The 24196-nt window shown below is 36.1% G+C and overlaps 1 protein-coding gene across 2 annotated transcripts in view; it reads right to left on the bottom strand.

Annotated features, from left to right (window-relative positions):
• The window catches only part of ELAVL2 (ELAV like RNA binding protein 2), a 176546-nt gene extending 154027 nt beyond the window's left edge, over window positions 1-22519 (bottom strand). Inside the window, exons 1-3 of one of the 2 annotated variants that reach the window (XM_055137408.1) lie at window positions 22398-22519; window positions 21844-22186; window positions 21459-21556 (exon numbers count right to left, since the gene is read on the bottom strand). In XM_055137408.1, the coding sequence (XP_054993383.1) occupies window positions 21459-21485 (27 nt within the window). In that variant the 5' untranslated portion in view covers window positions 21486-21556; window positions 21844-22186; window positions 22398-22519. Of the gene's footprint in view, window positions 1-21458; window positions 21557-21843; window positions 22187-22397 lie in introns of those variants that run through there. The other variant, XM_055137380.1, reaches the window with a different exon arrangement.
• Between the last annotated feature and the right edge of the window lie 1677 nt (window positions 22520-24196).

The following is a 24196-nucleotide window of genomic DNA, read 5'->3' as shown; positions in this document are numbered from 1 at the left end:
AAAGGAAACCATCTGTCTCAGCTGGTGGCAGTCTTGTCGCCGGCCCCTTTACCCGGACTTGGGAAGAAACGGTTTTTCTGTTTCCGACGCTCGGAGGCTCTTTCTCTTATTGAAGATTTATGTTTCCACTTGTGTGCGATGCACGTTTAATTTGAAATAATAAAGCCGGGCTGAGCAACCAGTCAATCAGAGCTATCAACCGCGCTCGGCGCCAACCCTGCCCCCCACCTCCCTCCGGTCTCTAACCCTCTCCCCCTCCTCCCCGCCTCCCCGTCCTCCTTCCTCCCTCGCTTTCTCCCACACTCACACTTTCCCCCACATATGTGTTCAGATCAAACCCTTGCCCCATAGAGCAAGTGACCGCACCGGGGGCCCGGTGACAAAGGCGGAGTTTGTATCTGAAGAAGACTGAGGCCCGGAGAGACACAGCGGCTAGAGAAACAGCTGTCTTATCAGCCCGCTGCAGAGATGGAGATGGCTCGAGAGGTCCTCAACAGATAATCACTTGAATAGGTTTGCAATGCGCCAAACTTCACGCTTGATAAGGCCAGCCCAATGTAGAGAGCAGTCCAGACCCCGCTCCATTCTGTTTTATCTGGGCTGTAAATTAAGAAATTGAAATTCAGGTGGCAGAGGCAGCAGTCTGCTGATAGACCGCTAAAGTAAACTGTCATTAAAATGCATTCCGCAGGCAGGCAGGGGAGGGGGGGCGTCCCGCTGGAATGAGATATTGTTGCTGTTATTGGGGTGGGGGAGACCAATAAGGAGAAAAGTCCACCGGTTTCAAAAAATAATTAGGGGGGCTGGGGGAAGCTGTGATGGGGATTAGCAAAAGGACACGGCTTCTTAGGATTCCTAGCCATAGCTATGATGCCAAAACAATTTGAAAAGTATAAAGTTGTGCAAAGTTTGGTGTAGTAGAGATTAAGGAACACTTCAGACCAATCTGATATAAAATAGAGTTCTGCCTTTTTCAGAGCATGGGGAAGAGGAAGCTCTCTAATTAGAGTATTGTAAACAGATTCCAATTGCATTCTTACCTTCTTTTATTTTAAGAAGAGCAGGCCAACCAGATACAAAGGAGTTACCAAAAACTGAGGTTAACTTGACATTTTTGTAGTAATGATAGAGTCACCATCAAGATCCCAAGATGATTTTTCTTTCCTTTTCTTTTCTTTTACAATAGACCCAGAAGTTATCTACCACATAAAAGAATCTACTAAGTTACTTAAAGGAATGGGTGTTAATCTTCACCTCTCCACCGTTCACCAGATCATTTGTATGAAATAATTCAAGAAACTCCAAAAAATCTACCTTATCCTTGTATCTTCACAACACCTGGTCCCAATAAACACAGTTTCTATCTGAACTCATGTAATTCTACATACTATTTGAGTAAATGTTTCTCAAAAATTTTAAATGTACAATGATCCGAATATAGCCAGTGACATTGTTTTTTGATTCAGTAATGATTTTGCATTGTACTTTGTTCTTTATGTCATTGAGTGGGTTGTAAATTCACTGGTGTGCAGTTGTGAGCATGACCAAGTATAAGAGGATGCATTGCATTTTCCACAACAGCATTTATAATTTAAATTTTAGCAACATTTCTAAAATGATAACTTCTGCTAGTAACAGAATAATTAAGGCTTTATAAAACCAGATTTTGCTTTCTCTAACTCCAAAATTTGGATCTATGTCAGAGGGTATACTTAAACTACAGTAAAGTAAAGATGAATTTAATATAAATTTGTGAGGGATAGTGATGGGAAAATTTCGAGGTACAAGTATATATTTCAGTAGTTATTAAACTACTTAGATATATTAAAACAATTCTTTTATACTTTGAAATTTTCTGACTAATCACAGAGTAATATAAGTAAATATTAAGCATAGAAACTCAAATACTTTTAAGTTGAATAGTCTATACCTGAGAAATAAGATCTAAATATTTTATTTAATAATAGATAAATTTATGTTTATGTATATTATTAATGGCATCTATATACATTTTATATAAAGTATTCCTTTGGTCTTATAGATATTAGTATACTATCTTCAGATAATCAGATAATAAGACATCTTTCTACTTGTTTCAAATTCTCAGGTTTAAACTGACAGCCTTAATGAGCCCATTAAGCTAAGATTTTTATTTTTAATTTTCTTAATTCAATTTAATATTTGTACACAATGGAATGTTTATTCATTTTTATTATAATATGACTTTTTAATGATAAAATTTTCCATAAGTATTTCAAGAAACACTCTCATTAAGTTTGACATAGGAGGGGAAGATTCATAAATTTCATTCATAGCATTTCAAAAGTAAAATAATTTTAGAATAAAATTCTATAAACAGAAAAAGTTTGCAGCATGAAATTATTGTACAATCTTCTACCTGATTTTAACTTATCATAAATAAATGGCATATGGCATATATCATTTTAAAAGCAACAGTATTCATTTGAATTGATGAGAAATAATTAAAAAATGAAAAAATGCACCACAAAGTCAACTAAGGTATTTTTCCATGATCAATTTCCTCCCTGTGAAAAATAGTAGTAGTAGATGTTTAAGGTAGTCACTTTATTATATTTAAAGGCAAAAATATTAGATGCTCTGAAATACCCAAAAGTTGAAGTATCTTTAAAGCATTAAAATTCTATTACCAAAAATAATCAAATGACAAATTGTGTCCTTCAAGATATAATTGGAAAATACATATTCTCAATTGAGGCTCAAATGACTGATACATAATCAGCTCCTTTTTGCTAAGTATTTATTCCTGATCTTTGAGAGAAAAAAAATTTAGTTTAATTCAAGCATCTTTCAAGTACCCATCATCTGCCAGAGTAACAGAATTACAGACAATAAATGGTAAAAGGAAATGAGATTACTTTTTAGGGAATTCTAGTGAAAGAGAAATTTGGGTGATTAAAATAACTCAATGTGTTGCATAAAACATTGTATAATATCTTATAATAAGCTTCCATTTTATTTATCCTTAAACTGTTATAGTATTCATTTATAAGTTTTTAGTAGTATGACTTATCAACAATTATTTATTTCAGTAGAAATTGTAATATTATTGCAATTTTTCAAATTTTTAAGAGCTTGTATTTTCAGTTCAGAAGCAAGAGGATTGGAAAGTGAGTACAGCACCGGGGAATCTTGAACAGATTAGTCTTTCTAATCCACCATTTCCTGATCTTTAAAATAGCAACAATAATGCCCAATACTAGATACCTGTAAGGTCAAATATAATCATAATTATAAACTATTTTAACTTCCTGGCATGGAAAAAGCAGTCTTATGGGGTAAACATAACTATCTAAAAGAAATGGTAATTTACCAGATCTTTAGTAAAGCCAGAATTAAAATGTCTGCTTTTATACGCTGTCTTTTAAATGTTTTTATTTGGGGAGCTGGAAAGACAGCACAGGGGTTTATGGCCCAGTTCTGTGCCTAACATTGAGTGGACTCTCAAGCACACTGGGTATGACCTCGGTGGTCCCTGGGACTGCTGGGGTTACAGTGCTGTTCCCTGGCACTGTGCAATCCAAGTTGCACCCGAGAATCTTGCACTGAATCTTCTGACCCAGTTGGCAAAGTATTCCTGGGAGTGGCCTCAGGTTCCCTGAGCTCTACTTGGGAGGTTCCCCCAATATTTTATTTTCTTTCATTAATGCCAGAACTGATACAATCCACATTATAGTGCCACATTTCTAATTGTAACCAAGCTCAAAAGACCCCCATGTGCATAAACTCTTCTGTCTGCCCCGTGATGCGACTTCAGTATATTTCCAAATACAATTTCATGATTCATCCATTAAAAAGTTGTGGGTGTTCAAAAATAACTTAGTTTGTATTTAATTGATAGAATAAACAAAAATCCTTATTTTTTATTATACCTGTTAATACAAGAAGCTGAATGCACTTTTACATATTTGTCACTATAACCTAGGAGGTAATCAGCGACATAAATTATTTCTGACTTTCAGGAACATAATGGAAGCATTAGGAATTTAGGCAATGTTTTTAAAATTAATAGGAAGAGAGAACAGTTTTCCTGAATGTCACTCTTTTAACAATGCGGTACTCTCTTTAGCATTAATTATGACCATTGTTACTTTAGTTGGGCTCTAAATGTTAGTGTTTGACATTAAGTATAGGTTATAATTCAGTTAATTACTCACTGAAATCAAGTTGAGTCGAATATATACCATTATAGTCTAATCAAATGAAAATATTTTGATTTTATGAGGAGATATTTCCATTATTCAATTATACACAGAATTACATACATTACCCATTCTTATATACTGTATTCTGTCTTAACACAAAGCAAGATTTTAAAGGTAACAATTTTAAAAGTAGTCATTTATGGCCTTGAAATAAAGCAGCTTCCATTTCTTTATCACTTGCCGCTCCTCATACTAATTCACTCTCACCACATATATTTTTATAGGCTATTAGATTATTCCATTTATGTAGGCTAACAGTACTTTCTGATCTAATTTCCTGTTTCTTATATTATACTCAAAAAACATCTAGGGGCCTGGAGGAATAGTGAAGGGACTTTGAGCACCTGCTTTGCAAGTGTATGGTCACAAGTTCAAGATCCCATCTTCTCACATGCAGCAATCAATGTGTGATACTTCACCACATGCGGTTTTTGGCCATATCACAAACACCATAGAATGATGCAACCTCTATCAAAAATTGCAACTAAAAATATATGAAAGCACAATGATTACAAGGAACTATGACTCCTGGCAAACATATATGTGAGCATTGCAGCAACTTCTGGTGTACATTAAAACAATAATTCAAATACTTAAGTTATGAGCCCCAGTGAGCATATGAAAGTACTGCAACTGAAGGTATACAAATCCCAATGAGCACTGTGGCTGAGTATTAAAGTACTGTCACCTAATGTGTGAGCCCTGGTGAGCATCACAGCTAAAGATGTGTGAGCACTATACTTAAGTAAGCATATGTGCAACTCCTGGTCACCACAACAATAATAACAAGAATGGGAAGCAGGATGTTTTAAAAATCAAAATGATGAAAAAAATCTTTCAAAAGAAACATCCAAAAAATGTATAGAGTTAATTAACAAATGTGTGCAAGAAAATCTCTTTTAATAATCATTTTTGCTTGTTTTGAACAAAGCAGAATGCAGAAATGTTCATGTGACACCATAAAGTACATCAAAGGTATTAAAATGTGCTTATGGCATATAGTTTCCGAGCTTTCTCCAGGGCTTACTTTCTGCGTATTAATACAGATACAGCTACAGATGTCAACTTTCAGTGAGAGCAAAATGAATGGAAAGAATACTTTTGCAGCTTAATGAATTCATTGCAAATTTTTGTCTATCTAAATTCAGAGTTACAGTGGAGAGATAACCTTTAATTCTAAATTTCTATATGCATCTATCCAATTTTAAATGTATCTTATAATTTAAAAAGATCAACCCAGTTTAAGTCAAACACAGCCATGTGACTGCCAGACCTCTCTAAGGAAGTCTAATTCATTAGTACCAAGAATAAAAAAAATTTAAGAGCCGGACATATAGTACAAAGATTGAGGCGTTTGCCTTACATGCAGCTGACCTGGACTCAAATCCTCAACTCCACATATGGACCCTGAAGCACCACCAGAGTGATTCTTGAACACAAAACTGGAGTAAGTTTTGAGTAATGCCAGGTGTGTTCCAAAATCCAAAAGAAAAAAATAAAAAGCACACTCACAGAATAGCTACCCTGCTCAATTTATATTTATAACAGTTTTTTTAACCCTTTATGCTGGTCTGACCAAATGAAAATCTACTTCTCTGATTGACAATATGTATGGATATTTGAAGACTGAAAATACTACTGTAATAGAGATGTTGTTCCCTTCTTTGGTCATTGTCATTCTGGTATGTAAAATTAGAGAACATGGTTGTTTAAAATGTCAGTTTTTGTAAACATGAGTTGGAAGAGTAACATAAATGAATGTTATTACAGACGGTTAAAGCTGTTTGAGTAACAAATAGACATTTCCTCGAATTATTTTGACACAATTTACTGTGAAATTTATTTTTTCTTTTACTGATATTTTTAGATTCCTTGTACAGACAATAAGATGAAAGCCTTTCTTTAATGTCAGTGCTCATTATTTAACACATTGAACATTGATGTTTTATACAGTACTACTATTTCCCAGAAGTAAAATGAATACTAAAGGAGAGCTGTGGTTTCCACATTAGTCATATAAAAAGGATACATGAAAATTTGAGCCTCTTGCTTAGGATTTTATAAAAAAAAAGAAAAATATTATGATGTCTTAATCATTATTCATTACAGATATTAATGTAAATCTGATTTAACTGGTATGTGTGAGTGTGAGTGTGTGTGTGTGTGTGTGTGTGTGTGTGTTCAAAGTTAGTGCAGTTCAGGGATCAGAGATAGTACAGGGGTCAAGGCCTTATGTGCGGCCTACCCAGTTTGATCTGTATAATTGCACATGTTTGATCTGCACAAACTGCATATGATTGCCCAAGTACCACCAGGAGTGATCCCTTGAGCACTACCAATTGAGGCCCCCCCAAAACACCCAAAACCCAGTACAGTTCAGAAGAGATAACTGCAAGACTTTTGTGGAGACCAGGCAGATTACAAGAAAAAAAGAGGGCTGTGACAATATAAAATCAGGTTGGTTAGGTATTCTGTGTCACATAAATGGGGGTGAAGCCAGGGACAAGGGGGTACTCTGAAAATCAACTGAGGAAAGTGCAGGTAGAAAAGTGCTGAAATGCAACATATCAATGCTGCTAAACCTACATTTGCGATATGCCAGTCAGGAAGAGAACAATATCAGAACCAAAATGAAGACTTAAAGCAGAAAGTTTTTTTTGTTCTACAAATCTAAGATTCCTTGCCATGTGGTGGCAGAGTGAGAGGACTGACAGAAAAGAAATTTAGATGAAAATAATGAATGTGTTTGGTGGACAAAATGCAACAGTCACTGGGAAAGTTCACACCAGGTTCTAAACAAATAGTATGTTTGAGCCAAAAAGCCCAAGAAAGCTGTGAGAGTGAGAGCAGGAGTCAGACTCAGTCAGGTCTCGAACCCTGCCTGCACCCGTGAAATGCATTTCAGACCCCTTTGTCCATAAGAAGGGGCTTTAAAAATGCTTCTAGGAAAGGATATGTTGTCCTACTGAGCTAGATTTCCAGATGTGGATAATCCTTTATGAATCCTCATGTGATTTCTTCCTCTACCAAGCTGATTCCCTTTAGCAAGCCATTCTGACTAAGCCTTCATGAGTTCCACAAAAAGATTGGATTAGAATATTAAAGATTATGGCAACCTATTGAGCACATAGTCTGTGCTAGCTAATTTCCTATTTTGCCTGCATTTAATCATTCTGTCCTCACAAATAGCCTCACATTTTAAAAGACAAGGAAGCTGAGAATGTCAAAATAGTTTACCCAATGCTATACAGAATTGAAGTTTGACTTTAAGAAATCTGATTCTAGGAACCAAGTCTCTATCTGCAATTTTGTTTTTGTTTTACTTTGCTTTACTGTGTATTGTGGAGTTGGGGAGCACACTTAGTGGTGCTCAGACTTTATTCCTGGCTCTAAGCTCAGGGGTTACTCCTGGCAATACTGGACCATATGGGGTGTGGGACTGTACACAGATTTTCTGCATGTAAAGCAAGCATGCTACCCACTGTACTATCTTGCTAGCCCCTTTAACCATTGTTTAATAAAGGCACTTTAAGTTACTTTCTAGATATTAAATCTGGTAATAGTAAAGAAATATAGGAGAAGTTGTAAATGACTAATATTTACAAGAGAAAAAAGTATAAGGAAAATACCAATAATAATAGTAGTGAATGACAAAATTCCAATTTTTCAAATTAAAATACTAGTGATATCCTTATAAGCTATTTTCACATGCATAAAATATTAAGATTTCATTTTGGACGTAAATTATTTTGTTTATAAACTACAGAACTCCAGTGATATTAGCCTGATTCCCATCTAATTCTGCTCTTTTAGGATGTTACTGGGTCTTCATAAATTGAAGAGAGAAAAAGGTGATAGCACAGTGATGTTTCTTTTAAATTCTGTCACTCATCGATTTGTTTGAGTGGGCACCAGCAATGTCTCTCATTGTGAGACTTATTGTTCCTGTTTTTGGCATATCGAATACACCACGGGTAGCTTGCCAGGCTCTGCCGTGCGGGCAGGATACTCTCGGTAGCTTGCCGGGCTCTTCGAGAGGGGTGGAGGAATGGAACACAGATTGGCTGCATGAAAGGCAAATGCCTTACTGCTGTGCTATTGCTCCAGCTTTTAAATTACTAAAGTAAAATATAATATGATTTTGAGAGATATTAGATTCTCTACCAGGTATAGCATTTGAGATCTGAGGAAATTTTAATTTTCATAAACATATAGTCAACACTTACAAAACTATTAAAAGGGAGACTGGTGACATAGCTCAGTGGTTGAGATCATACCAGGCATGCATGAAGCCTTGGGTACAATCCTTCATAACACACACAAATAATATGGATAATATATGCTTTATTTAATGGCACATGAAAATTTTTATGAACTATTGTTGAGAGTGATAGCACAGCGGGTAGGGCGTTTGCCTTGCACGCAGCTGATCTGGGTTCAATTCCTCCATTCCTTTAAAAGAGCCTGGCAAGTTACCGAGAGTATTGCGTCTACACGGCAGAGCCTGGCAAGCTACCCGTGGCATATTTGATATGCCAAAAACAGTAACAACAAATCTCATAATGGAGTTGTTACTGGTGCTCGCTCGAGCAAATCGATGAACAATGGGACAACAGTGCTACCGTGCTATTGTTGAGAGTATTAAATGTCATATAAGGACATTACTAACCAATAACTATACTGAGGAAATAGAATGTGAACTTAGAGTTTATATGTTTTGCGCAAAATTCTAAGCAGCTCTCCTTTTTATAAATCAGAAAAACAGATAATTTTGGGTTTGAGGAAAAACAACTCTACAGCTGCTTGAGCTTCAGCCAAGTAACCACTAACCAGGTGGAAGCAGGTGGTAGATACTTTGTGGTGAGAACCAGTGACCTCCTAAAAGATAGCAGACTCAGGTGGGAGTCAGATTAATAGCCCTTGAGCTCTTTAGTTTATAAACAAAATCATTTACATACAAAATAACCTTAATATTTTTTACATATGAAAATAAACACAATAGATCATAATGACAAAAAAATCTCAAAAATTGCCCTATTTGTTTCTTTGAAAACTGCAATATCAAGTGTAACTAATGTTAATTATATGCAAGAACATCATGTCCTTTTCCTTTCTTTAATCATTTCTTTCTTCCTGTTACACCCATTCTTACGGTTGTGAGAGAATGTCATAAAACAAATCTTTATTTCCAACTAGCAAAGTGTTTAAAGTCAGTTGCTTATATTTCTATGGAATATAAATAAATAAATAAATACCATAGTACAGTAAATAATTATAATGAGATTGAATAAAAATTGGCTTCCTGACAGGTACCACTTAGTGAATTGCTATTTCAATGCCCTAAACAGTCACCTGAGTTAATTCAATTTTTATACTGTTTAATTTTTGTCTTTAAAAATCACTATTCAGAGAATGGGAAATTGCAGAATGTTTCAATACTACAATTGGAACATCCTCGCTTATTTAATTTTGCCATTTAGAAAGATGATACTATTATGATCAATAATCTAATCAGAACTACGTAGAGGCGTTGTTTATTTTTAATGAAAAACCATGGCTAAATGAATGTGTGGTATGAGTACACCTAAAGAAGTTAGTAGAAAACATTATCAAAATAAGAGAAAGTTACATTTTAGTATGATGTATTAATGTCACTCGGGTACCATCGTTTAAGCTTTATAAGTCGAATTCATATGCTAACTTTTAGATATGAATTATGACCATTTTGAAACAAAGTTGTCACAGATCGTATAAAGCTCTCCTGTCCTTGTCCCTGAGATCCTTTGACTCATGGCGCAATCTTGAATAATTTTAAACCAAACATGACTGCAGCAATCAATTTTTGTCCAATTTATTGGGCATGAGTTAAGGCCAATTAAAAAACCATTTTTGGTGCAATTCAAGGGGAAAAATGTATAAACCCACGGAAAACAGATCTTAGTGCTAGACATGAATCATCACTATTCTAAATAATGGTGTCAGCCTCAAATCAGAAAGAACAAACCCGAAAATCATATACTACACACATGAAACTGCACCTATCTGCAGCGATGTTGTACAATTACTAATATTCTTTATAATAAATTGACCTGGGGAAACATCATGATTTTCAAGCATTACTCATTTATGAGTAACAATACAGTAACAAAACAGTAACAGTAGGTCTCATTCCCCTGACCCTGAAAGGGCCTCCAATCATTGGGAAAGACGAGTAAGGAGAGGCTGCTAAAATCTCAGGGCTGAGTGTAATAGAGACATTACTGGTGCCTGCTCGAGTAAATCAATGAACAACAGGATTACAGTGATACAGTGATACTCATTTATGAATAATTTTAGTCATGGAATTAAAAGTAGTTTATGGGCAGCACCTAAGTTCCTGATTTAAGAACTAAAACAGTCATTCAAGGTATTTGTACAAAAAAATAAAAGCTAAAAATGTTACCTCTAATTTTAGAGTATCCTTAACCTATTGGACTGTATCTTCTTTCACATTAATATAGTGGTTTTCCTTTAAGGCCATAAAAGTGAAACAATCCTTGTACGCTCCAGATAATCTTAGGGTAATCAAAACAGCAAAATGGAAGCTTTTAAGCTGGAAATTACAGCTATAAAATACAACTGTACATTTTCAATCTCTGTATTAAAAGGGCCTTTTCAAGTTCAGGGTTTTAGTAATTCAAAGTTTTCAACTAGACCGGAAATCTGGTTCAGTTTCTCCTGTGACCTTGGTATATGATTTTTAGAGTCATTCATTGATAGTTTCAAGTCTCAGTTTCCTCAATAGCAAAATGAGTATAAAAATAATAGTTACTTTTTAAGGAAACAGTGAGCATTGAGAGGAAATTTTTTTTTTTCAAGTGCTTAGAGAATGCATGACACAGAGTGCATCTTCAGTAAATGGCATAATTGAAGAAAGCCCAGTGCTTCTCATAGAGCATCAAAGACCTCCCAGCTGTTCAGGTTTTTGTATTTAAAGTAAGAATTCCTGGTCTCTAACCAGAAAAATCTCCTAAGAATTCTGAAGTTAAGTATATATATACATATATATATATATACATATAAACACCTCCATTTGGGCTAGGGATGTGTCTCAGACAATAGCAAAGCAAATCCATGTTTTTTATGAGGTTGTGGGTTCAATCCCTTCTATGAAATTTCGAGCACACACACACACACACACACACACACGAGAAAAGGAGAGACAGAGCAAGACAGGGAGGGAGAGAGAAAGAGAGCAAAGAGACAGGCAGACAGACAGACAGGCTGGAACAATAGAACAGTGGTAGGGCTCTTGCCTTGCATGGGGCTAACTTGGATTGCATCACTGGCATCCAAAATGGTCCCTCAACAGTGCCAGCAATGATACCTGAGTGCAAAGTAGGAGTAAGTCCTGAGAGCTTCGGTTTGGCCAAGAAACAATGAAACAAAACAAATAAACAAAAATCAGAGAGACCGGAGAGAGACACAATGAAAAATCTATATAGATGAATCTGATAAATCACTAGCTTAAAGAGAGAAAATAGTATTTTCAGTTTCTCAGTTAACTTGGAGTTAAACTCTGACTTCAGCTATTTTGTTGGGGTTTTTCTGTTGAGCAGATTAATTGGATAATTGTCAAGTTTGTACCCTATGTTATGCTGAAAGAGATTTAACTGGGAGAATTAAAAGATTTTATTTACATTTACTTGTTTTTGAGGTCACAGAATAAGCATGATTTTCTACAGTTTCCTGTTAGTGAAATGAAAGAATGGACATATAAGATATAACCCTGAGAAATTATGATGTCATTTTGTTGGCATAAATATATTTTACTGTTTATGGTTCCTTATGGTTTATAATTCTATTTAATAAACATTGGCAGGTAAGTCAATACTACCAAATCAGTTTCTTCTTTTTCTCTTATGTTTTCCTGTTGAGCTAGTTTATTTCTAAGTAGCCTATCCTATTTTAAGATAAGTATGCAATCAGCTCAGTGATAAAAATCTAAGCATGCTACCAGTAAAGAAAGCAACACATTCAAGAAAAGCAGCTACCAGAAAATATATACATTTTTCTTTTACCTAATATACTAGTCACATTATAATGGTCATGTTAACAAAAATGAAACCATTTTTTAAAGCAACTTTTAAATATTAACTGAAACAAGTACTCTCCTTATATCTTCCCATTAGTGAAGATTAATTTATTAGATTAGCAATTGTCTGTCATCTTGAAAGGAAAAGTGATACTGTCCTAGTAGACCTTGGGGTTTAGCATTTCATTAAAGGGGACAACACAAGCCTAGGGGTACAAAAAACAGCCAGGCCCTAGAGATAGAAGATGGGGATTAAGAAAACTAGCTATGTAGTTTCTACAATCTCTAAGATATCTATGTACAGTTGGGTAGTTTCAAACTTAGAAATTTTATAGGTTTTGTTGGTACGAAAGGTGAATCAATTATACTTTGGCAATTCCAAGAATACCATGCCACCTGATAGAAATTTTAGAGAACTTTTGCACAGGAAGTGCTGTTAGGCCAGACCAAAGGGTTCCCAAGGGCTATTCCAAACTCTGTGCTCAGGAAGTATCCCTAGCAGTGCTCTGAGAACATGCATAGTTCTGGGGATTTAAATCAGGGCCTGCTACATACAAGAAAATTGCCCTACCTCCTCTACTCACATCCCTAATTTCGAGAATTATAAAATAATAACTAATTGATATATTCTCTCTATAAATCTACAAATGATATTGGTTAGGAGATAATTGGTAAAATAATCTGAGTATATTTTACCTCTTGGGATTTAAAATGGCTCTGCAGTAAAGATATCTTCAATATTGGCAAGCAATCTGCAAATATTGGGAAGCTATTAGTAGATAAAGATGTTGCTTAAGATATTGATGGAGTGAGTATGCCTAGTTCAAGTTTTAAAAATTTCTGTTTTTCCATTTTTATAAGAAAAAAACGGTAACTGCTTTTCTTACTCATGAGGTAAAAAGGTGAAGCAAAAAGTTCCTATATATATGTGTGTGTGTATATATATATACATATGAAAACAAGAAAATTGTTTAATTGTGGTTTAGGAAACGTAGGGTAATTATTAGTTAAAAAATACAACTACTTTGCAGTTTATTCAAAAGCCTCTGAGAATCATGTCTCCCTTTTTTTTCACTTAAATATTTAAAAATTCTTTTCTCAGTATGATTCATCAAAACTTCAGAATCGAATTACAAGCATTTTATGTCAAAACTTCAAAAAGTGAAACTGCCCCAAAGTTGCTGAGCTATCATAGAACATGAAAATGAAGATCTGTAGAAAATGTGAGAACTTCTATTGTCTTTGTTTATAAATGTCATGTTTTATTTAAGTCTAGCCTTAGACAATTGGTTTCTAAAACATGGATCTTTAGAAATGTTAGAGATCCCTTTCGAAATTGTTCATTTAACCATCAGAGAATTGCTTTCCCACAGCTGGAAACTTGAACAGCTGTTGACTTTAGAACTTTTCTAATTCTCATGGGTAAGAGTTCAAGGCCCCTAAAGTGTTCTAGTACCAGAGACAACAATCTATAAAAAAATAAATGTCTGAACTAGCTCAAGACCACAAGCATCCCTTGGACCGGGAATAGGTAACTCAGAAAGATTCTGTGTCACCTGAATGGAAGAGAAAGTTTTTTAGTTGAGGAAACCTAATCACCATAAAAATCTGCTTTCTGATCCATAGTCACATCACAAAGTTCATTTGTAATCAAAAAGGATTACCTCAAGGACTTTGGATGTCAGTCAGTCTCAGGTCTTAGCATTCTTTTAGAATTTATCAATACCTTCTTTCCACCTTTAAACTCTAAAAAAAAGGATTTTATTATTGAATCGCTGTGAGATAGATCTTTACAAGCTGTTCATAATTTGGTTTCAGTCATACAGTGCCCCAACACCCATGCCTCCACCAGTGCACATGTTAGTTCCATTTTTGAGCTTACTGGAAGAACAAGTAAAAAGGACTGTTTCAAAAAAAAAAAAAAAAAACTGCCATTGCAGTACTATTTATTATATCCACTAGAGGACTCCTCTTAGACTAGCTGAAAATCTCTCCACTCCAATTCCCTGTGGCCTCTGGCGTTTGATGCTCAACTAACTCTTGAGTTGGGCCACTGGCTACATATCAGTGTTAGAATGAAAACATTCCCCCTACTTTAACACCTCCTGCTAGTTCAATAAAGCGATGTTTAAATAACTGAACTGGCTTCAATGAACTGTACTTGCCATTTTTTCCTGCTTCTTAGCTAGATAAAATGGAGATAATTATGAAGTGGATGAGCAGGTTTAATGAAAGCCAGTTTCTTTTGGTATACTCCTGAAGCAGCAATCATCATCTGTTTGGCTTTTGAAGAGCAACAATTATAATCACTTAAACCCCCAAGGGGAACAAAAATAGAATTTACATTAGCATATAAAATATACAGCTGGATTGGGCAAGCCTATAAAATTCTGGGGAAATCATTCTAATCTGAATGCTATTCAAACTCACAAGTAAAATGAGTTCAAGAGTATTTTACATGCTTCCTTCCTATAAAATAATACATATAACAATATTGAGAGGATTTTCCTAAAAATGAACACGAGGAAATAAAAAACTGTTGCCAGGAGAGAATCCCAGTGGGTATGGGGCTAAACTGCATTGTCAAGGTATCAGAGAGCAAAATGCATAATGATATTCACATGAAGTAGTAATCACTCTGCAGTGAAGAGTTCTCATGCATTTGGGAATTTCAAAAGAAAATAGGGTGGTTTTAACCTGATCTATGATGAAACTTAATCATGAATGGGAAAAATTTTAGATTAATAGGACTTTCCCTCCCCTTCTCCATTGTAAATTTGAAAGCAATACAAAGGAAAGTAAAATTGCCTAAGTTGATACCCCATTGTTATGAAGCAGAAACTGGTTTTCTATTTTAAAACATTTTCATATCATTTTCTCTCAAATAACCCCTTTTTTCACATTTCCCTTTTTAATTCTAGCTCAGATCATAGGCAATCTCCCTAACCATTTATGTTATTTAATTACTTTTGCTTTTGTGTGTCTTCCGTGGTTTATAAGACACTTTTTTTTTTGTAGAGTATAGAAGAATAAAAATGAAGCCTTTGCTTTATCCATTATGCTACAAGCAAGAAAACACTAACACAATCAATATATTAAAGGCTTTCCTGGCTGTGCACATTTGTCAGAGGCAGTGTATCTGAGAAATTACATTAATGAATCTCAAAAATTTGGCGTTCTACACAGAAAACTTGCTCTCCCTCATCATAGGGACATATCAATGTGTAAATCTAGAAATAAGTATATAGTTCCCTTTCTTTATGTTATTTGCATGTCCAATTACATCTTTAATGGGAAAATGTCAATGTGTAAAACTTTCCTACGTTGAAAAACCTGCCTGAATATCCCCATTAAAAGTAACTTTAGGTTTTATAGGTTATAGTTTTCTCATGCTCCTAAAATCACTTTACACATACCTCTGATAGCAATTATCCCAACGTATTATAGCCACTTTTTGACATATCTGCCTTCCACACAGACTGTGCAGTGCTTGACAGTAACATTATTGTTTCCATGGCTAGTAAGCAGGCAATAGTGTTTGTTGAGTGAAGTATATCATTAATTTGTATTCTATGACATATCAAAATGTTATGGTGCCTATGATAAGAACGAGACACATATTGAATACCTTCTCTGCCAATAATATCAAACTTAATGGAGGTAAATTTAGCACTTATAAATTAAAATTCAAAATCTTGATTTCTATAACAGTTTTTTGTTTTCATTCTCAAATAGAGGATAATGGTAATTTTCAAAATTTTATTAAATACTTATATTGTGTTCCATGGTTACCTATTTTTACTGGAAACATTTTTTAAAAGCTGATCTCTTAATGATAGTGACCTCATGTTTCATTAGTTAGACATTTCTATTTTTGAAAAATTGAAACCTTTAACACTGCCTTCTCAGTCCTTTTCAGTGTGAAGTGTGGTGATGTATAAGGACTTTCCTGTAAACCTTTCAAGTTCAGAGAGGCAACAGAAATCTTTAATACAGAACTTTGTAAGTAACATGTAAAGATTTCATGTTTTAAGGGATGTAAAGGGTTAACGGAAGTGTATGGTTTGAGTGATTCCAGAGCCTGTTAGAAAGTTAATTGAGATTCTTTCATTTTCCTCCTAATTTAAACACAGTAAAAATTTTTACATGGATTTTTCATATCACAATATAATTTTGTATGAAGTTAGAGGAAAACAATAGTGGAGAGGTAGAGGAAAATAAATTCTACAGACCTAACCTAAAATAATTTTAAATTTTTAGGTAACAATAAAAACAGCAATTGTTATCAATAGAAAAAATATTTTGTGGCATAAATTATACCTTAGCTTTAAAACAAAATATAGCCTTTTTTCAAAATATAGCTTTAATAAATTTTTTGCTCCATACTATCATAATCATAACGTTTTATATGTGCATTTTTATATGTTTATTATTATAGATACAGATCTGAGAACTGATAAATTTGATAGGAAGTAAAATTGAGCACCCTTCTGTGATTTTAATATATACTATAATGTGCATTTCTAAAGGATGAAAGAGAAAGTTACACAAATTTGTTATTAGAAAATTGTACAAATTTATTATTAGTCATGATAAATACTAGGCCATAATTTTATTTAAAATGAAGCAAATAACAAAAATTACTTTTTGAAGGATAAAATTCCAAGTGTCTCACAAGGTCTCACTCCAAGGTCAAAGTGAGGTTGAATGCTCAGGCACTGTGGGGTTGGGAAGTTTTTGCCTCACCAGGCTCACAAGGCTCAGACCTTTTAGGACATGACTCCTAAAAACAGAAAATTATTGTATTTTTTAAAATGAATGGGAACTCTCATAGTACGTGGATTTAAACATAAGAGGTTCGGGTGATTTTACTTTATTAAACTCTGACACTTATGAAACAAATAAATCAAATTAAAAAAAATTCCTTATTCAACAAGCACATGCATTCAAATGCAGTTCTTCACCCAACATATGAGCTCTCTGCATCTTAAAAAAGGTAACCTAATTCTTTAAAAAAAGGTTATCACGAAACAACTTAGAGTTAGTAGTGCATCTGTTATAAAAAAGTACAGATGGAAATATTTTGTATACTTTCGTTCCTTTGCAAGGCAAAGTACAAAACTGAGCAGTTTCTGTTGAATGTACATAAATGATACCCCTAATATTTTTCCCTTGGTATTTAGGAGACTCGAAAGATTTATCTTGATACAGTCATAACATCTCCATTTTGCAAATACAAGTTTCAATAAATAAATAAAATAAACCTCAGTAGATATAATACCTATGACCCAATCTCCCCACTCAAAAATTGTATAAACTAAATGAGAGGTAGCAAAATTAGAGTTTTAGATAGCTAAAATTTTCTTATTTAGTATTTGAGTACTTTTTAAAATGGAATAATAAAAGAAGGTCCTTGAATTATTTTTTAGTTTCTGTATCTCCATATAGCTTTAACTGCTTAGGGAACTAAATTAACTATTTAATGAACTAAAAGCAGATTATATAAAAGGGCCTGCAGTGACTGAAATTTTTAGTAGAAATTGAGTCTAAGTTTTCCCTTATAGTTTCTATAACATGAAAAGTAAAGGCATGACAAAAAATATCATCAAATGACTTATCTAATAAATTTGTAAGACCTTCATTATTTTATAAAATGCTATTATAACTGAACTTTTAAAGCATGTAAAACAAAAATCTTAGATTGCTAAAATTAAAAAGCACCTTATTTGATTTTACATTCCTCCCTTTTTAAGAAAAACTGGCTTTACAATTAGGTTTTCCTTTAATTAAGTAGGCACTGTTGCTATTTACTTCAAGCTTCCTTTATCATTATAACTGATTTAATCTCAAACTCTGTGTCATTGGGGTGAGATGCACAAAGCAGTTATTCTCTATAACTAATGCCTCCAAAGAAAACTCACCAAACCAGTGCCATAGATCTAAATCAAATTTGAGATACAGTTTGGAATATCCATGAAAAAATGTTTTCTCAGGGACTGGAGCTATAGTACAATAGGTAGGGCTTTTGCCTTGCACAGAGCTAGCCTAGGTTTGGTTCCTGGTACCCCATTTGATCTCCTGAGCCCTGATAGGTGTGATTCCTGAGTACAGACCCGGAAACAATCCCTGAAGGTATGGCCCCCAAACAAAAATCAAACAGTACAACTCATTTTATCAAGGAAAGTATTAAGATAATTATTCCTTTCTCTGGAGTTTGTGCTGATTAGGTTGCTATTATATGAAATGGTTCTTTAAATTAGTAAATTAGCTCAGATTTTCTATTGATTCTCATTTTGTATTTTTATTTTTGTTTAGGATCCAAGTTTATGGTCAGCTAATCCAGTATTAGTCCAAGTTCTCACTAAGCTACTTGATATTATCTATTTCATTACTAGACAGAATGAAACCTACAACTTAGAGTGTTTTCAAGATCAACTGAGGTAAAATATGTAAAGCAGTTACATATATAACTTGATTCACAACTGGTTCATTGCAAGTAGACCACAAATGCTAACTATTAAAATTAGCATCTTGGCTGTTTTAGATCATTTCCCAGATATAAGATATATTAATTACTAATTATAAATAGCAAATAAAGAGTTTTTTTTTCTAAATCATAGTATCATTTCAGCCAATCCTCTGCTCACAGACACTTCTCATGTTCTAGATAAGATACAAACAAACTACAACATAGCGTTAGATGAATCTGGTTACAACTGTCTATCCTCTCTTCTTACAGCACATTCATTTTGTCCTTATGTTTATGATATCTATTTGCTTAAAGTTAGTCTATGCTAAGTGAAGCAATAAATATTTTTATGAAAACTTGCTTAGTTGAAAACTTGAACTTATGAACATTAGAAGCTTCCTGCTATTTATAATATTTATTGTAATATCTATTCTAATGGAATGACATTTAGGGAAATAAGAAAAACATGGTTACTATATTTTAATGTGCTAATAACATATGATTCGAACAATGAGGAAAGATGAATTATTACAATATTACATTCTGTCATGAAATTTCCACATAGAGAACATTTAGCAAATCTGAGCCTGCCTGTAAGGAAGAGTCAGGAATATAAAGCATTAATTGTATAAGTACTTTTTCTAGGAAATTAAACTATATCCAATATTATTATTATTATTTATAATAACAAATGTTCTAATTTATTTTAAAAATATCTCCAGTTGAAACAGTATTTTCAATATGTATATAGACACAGTAGAGTGAAGGACTTGCTTGAGATTGTGAATGTGATAAAATCATTTTAGTTAAGCTTAATTTCATCCAAGTGTAAAAGTAACCTAATTACATATGACAGTCTATAAATTTATTTGTAAATATCTGTACAGCAAAGAAGACAGTGAATTCTTTATTATATTGTATTCTTAAATGTAACAAAATACTTATTAAAAATAACCCATAGAGTGTTCAAGATTAACTAAAAAAATATAGCTACAAATGTTGGTTTAAAGTAAGTTATAAAGTTAAAAACACTTGTTATCATTAGAATATCTTTGCTACATAAATATCAATACAGAAGAAAGACAACTTCCTCAAATGAAATTCTTGCTACTACAAATGTATAAAATACTATATTGAAGCTAAACTCTTCTGAGATACATCTTTAAGATTTATCTGTATGGATTAGTCTCATACCAATAGACTGATAGTTCAGTTAGCCAATTGGTGTTTAATTTCTCAAAGAAATTGTTCTTTAAGGATGGTGGTTACAAATAGTAAGACTGAAAGAAATAGTGATGACTTTGTAAGCCACAGGCAAAAGGCATCACTGTCCAATGGCAGTTAGTAATCAATTATAGTAATGTTAAATAAAACAGTAAAAATGTCAATTGTTATAGAGCCAGAATATTTGCCCAATAAAATACACTCATCTTTATTGCAATACAGTCAATTAAAAGTTATTTTCTGTGTTTCCTGTAGAATTTTAGAAATTTAGGAATTCTTCAGAATAGAAATTTAAAGCATGTAATAGTACCTGCACAAATATAAATGAAAGTTATAAATGGGCTGAACCAAACAAGGCACCAGTTTCTTTTATGGGGAGTTTGAGCTGTTTCCATACCATCATTCACATGAGAAAAAACTTAAGAGGGCCTTGCCTCATGAGAGAATGGTACAGGTCCAATATAGGGCAACCTAGTCATCTCCATGGAAACAGCTCTTGCAATTAGATCCACAAGCAAAAAAATGTTAGGATGACTGAGTGTTTATATATTTTAAGTGCAGGACTGGCTAAACAATCTGGAAATCTTCAGAAGAGTGATTCATACCAAACTCAGAATCAACTTCATCAACATATTCAACTGGACAACTATTTTCAGAACATGAACTCGACTAAGGACCAAAACACAGAAATACTGCCCTGAAACCTGCCTCCTATTTTATAAAGGAAAGAGAAGAAATTGGGGGAGGACTTTTTAAATGAGTTTGTACACTTTATTTTAATTAGGATGGAGAAGAGAAGGGAGAGGAGGAAAAGAGAGCAGTAGGCAATTCTTCTCCAGTCTCAACTCTTTTAAAAACACACATTTCCAAATGTGTCCTTTGATCATCATTTAACATAAAAAAGATTGTCTAAGAAGGATGGTTTCCAATATTGCTACCTGAGAGAGGTGAGAGATAGAGATTCTCAGGACAGGTGAGAGACCGACATGGTTGGAATGAATGAGGGTGACCCCAGTTGCTTTTTCTCCTTAAGGATTTTGTTCAGGGATAGTCCAGCTACAGTGCCGACTTCCTGAGTTCAGAAAGTCAGAGCAGCTCGGGTCTTTAGAAACCAAACAATAACCTAGTTCTCTTCTCCCTCCCCTCCACCTCGACCCTGCTGACTGCCAACTCGCATCACTTTTAAATGAATGCATCAAGCCCATCCTAAGAGCATCAAACATAGACACGGAGCTCGTCCACCGACCAAACTAAGGAAAAGAAATAAAATTAGAATTCCCGTGTTTGCTTTTTTTTTTTCTCTTGGTTTTGTTTTGCTTTAGGTTTTTGGTTTCACCACCCCCTCCTCCCAGCCCCCAGTCCTTTGTGTGTGACGATTCCCCTTCAAACCACCCAAAGACCAGCGTATGAGAAGAAATGGTAATTTTTGCTTTAAAAGTTCACTTACCACGGCAACCTCATATTGCTTTGTCATGCTTTTTGCACTTAATTTTTCAAAACTGCTTGTGCAGGACGCAGAACTGGTAAGGCAGGACTAAAGTATCTCTAGTAATCACAACAAAAAAGGAAAGAACATTCACCCATCAGAATTACATTTAAATGCACAATCCCCAAGAGCAAGATGCAGGGTTCAGACCACACCAGGGAGGGGGTGGGGATGGAAAAAAACCGAGCTAACAAAACAAAAGGTTAAAGGGAGAGTTGAGTGGTTGGAGGGGAAATTGATCCAAGCCACCTTTTGACTGAGGTCTGGCTTAAAACCACCACCACCATCTCTCGCCACCCCCCGCCGCCCCTAGCACCCCCGCGATTACCCGAGTGACTGCACTTGCCTCCAGCCAGCTCAACTGCAGGAGAGGAATGCCCCGTCTAAGTTGACTAGCCCCGCCACAGTCTTCCACTGCCTGACGGGATCGTTCAGGAAAACGCTTCCAGAGGCATCCATCCACTTGAGGTCTGGGCTGGGCTGCTGCTGCGGGGCTGCTCCGAGCAACTGCTAGGATCGTTACCGTCTCGTTCCTGCCTGGTTCGCGCGGCACAATAGCCCCGGCTGGGTGCACCTCATTAAACCAGCCCGAGAGCCCCGGGAGCAGGGCTAGCAGTGTGACAGCGGAGCCCCTTTGTAATGACTGTGTGATGGATGCAACCGAAGGGTGGGGTCTGGGTGGGTCAAAACTGTTAATGACAATATGTATCATTCTGTCTGTCCTCCAAAGAGAGGGGAGCCCCCTGCCCTGCCCTCCCCCCTCCCGCTGGTCTCTCTCTCTCTCTCTCTCTCTCTCTCTCTCTCTCTCTCTCTCTCTCTCTCTCTCTCTCTCTCTCTCTCTCTCTCTCTCTCTCTCACACACACACACACACACACACTCATGCACACACCTACACTTACACTTTTCTTCCTCTTTCACCACCTCCCTATGGCGTTCTCAGCTGTCAGCGTTCAAAAAGAGCCTGATAACCATCGGTCACTTCCAACGGATAGGCGATAGATAAGAGAATTTAGCACTTAAGAGAAGCTCCTACCATCAAAACGTACACGGGGAAAGGACAGAGGAGAGCGCGGGGGGTGCGGGTGGGGAAGCGAGGGGCACGTGGACGGGCCAAGAGTTTGCAACTGTGCGTCCCCCCCCCCCCCTCCCGCCCCGCCACTTGCACCTCGGCGGGCAGCGCGCGCGGCGCGGGACCGCGTTGCCCCGAGCGCGGCCGCGTTCCTGCAGGGGTCTCGGACCGTCTGGGGGCGGCGGCGGCAGCACCCGAAGGCGGGAATGCATCTCACGCAAGAGGCGTGCCGGCGAGGAGAAGGCGGGAGGGTGTCGGGGTAGGAATCCAAATCCTACCCCTAAGCCTCTCCCGGGCGGGGGCACGGCTGCCGGGGAGTTGGGGGAGTTGGCGGAGTTGCGGGACCCAGTGAGAGCGGGGACGCGCGAGTGGCGCCTCTCCTGCCCACATCCCCAGCACAGCAGTTCAGGGCTGTCTCGCTCCCGGGGAGCCGAGCCCAGGCAGGTGCGCAGTCAGGTCCTCCCTTCCCGGACAGGCTCGCGCCTCCGCCACGGTCCTGCCTGCAAGCCGCACACCCTCCCGCAGTCTCGCTCCCTCCCTCCACTCGGTCCTGCTCTGTTGGTCCCGGCTGCACCCCAGCTGAAAGCACGTGAAGACTCTCCCCGTCTCCTCTACAGAGCCCAGTGTCGTTCCATCGTTCCATCCCGGATCCCAACTGTCCAGGGGAAATCCTGGAGTACTCCCTCCACCCTGCCCCCCCCCCCCCCCCGCCCATCAGCCCGCAGCTTTTTTTTTTTTTTTCCTTCTGTTAATGGTCGGGAAAACCCAGTTGCACAGACACTGGGTTTTTCAAGTATAGGAAAGCCGTCCTGAATACTTTTTAGTTCCCTACGTGGACAACTTCACAACTTCATTTAGTTTCTATTCAACTTTCCACTTTCAACTAACTTACTGAGATGCTGGGCACTGGTGTTATGGCTACTGAGCACCTGTTCCAAACTCCCGAACCGCGTGGGTGAAATTTACTTATGTTTATTGCAATTTATGTATCAACACACTTCCCCTCTGCTATGTAACCAAACTTCTATATTTTCATCATTGGTGCCATAGAACAGCTAAGAGAGAGCAAGGAGCAGAGTGAAAACAGGACATTTATGTGTAAATGAAGCATCTCTTTCTTTTTATGTTAGCTACTTATTTATTAGTCTCTTGAAATGTCTGTATAGGTGCAGCCTGTTTTAGGCCAAAGGAGAGCACTAAAGATTTTCAAGGTATAACTCAAGGAACTTCTGATCCCAGGGAAAGGGAATAAAACTCCAAAGTTTAATTGCTTCTAGTAAGTTACCACTTTCCATGTGGATAGAAGGGATCTTGTCAGAAGATTCTCCACATAAGGACAACAGGGTGTGTTTGTTGTTCACTTGATATGTTCCTTCAATCTTACAATCCTTCAAGAACAAGTTACTTCTTAAAACTTTATTTCCTTGAAGCCAGTGCCTGACTTATTTTCTATAATTAAATAGAAGAAGGGGGTTGGGAGACAAGTTGGAATTAGTGAAAAATATAAACTAATTGACTGATTAATTTACTGACTATAGTGATAGCAACTTAATAAAGCATGTGTATAAGAAATCCTTAGAGATATATTGTAATGAGTAAGAATAAGATATAATTAATAATTGTTTCTAT

The sequence above is a fragment of the Sorex araneus genome, chromosome 1 (assembly GCF_027595985.1).
Source record: "Sorex araneus isolate mSorAra2 chromosome 1, mSorAra2.pri, whole genome shotgun sequence".
Classification (NCBI taxonomy): Eukaryota; Metazoa; Chordata; class Mammalia; order Eulipotyphla; family Soricidae; genus Sorex; species Sorex araneus.
This window is presented reverse-complemented; position numbering and strand designations above follow the sequence as displayed.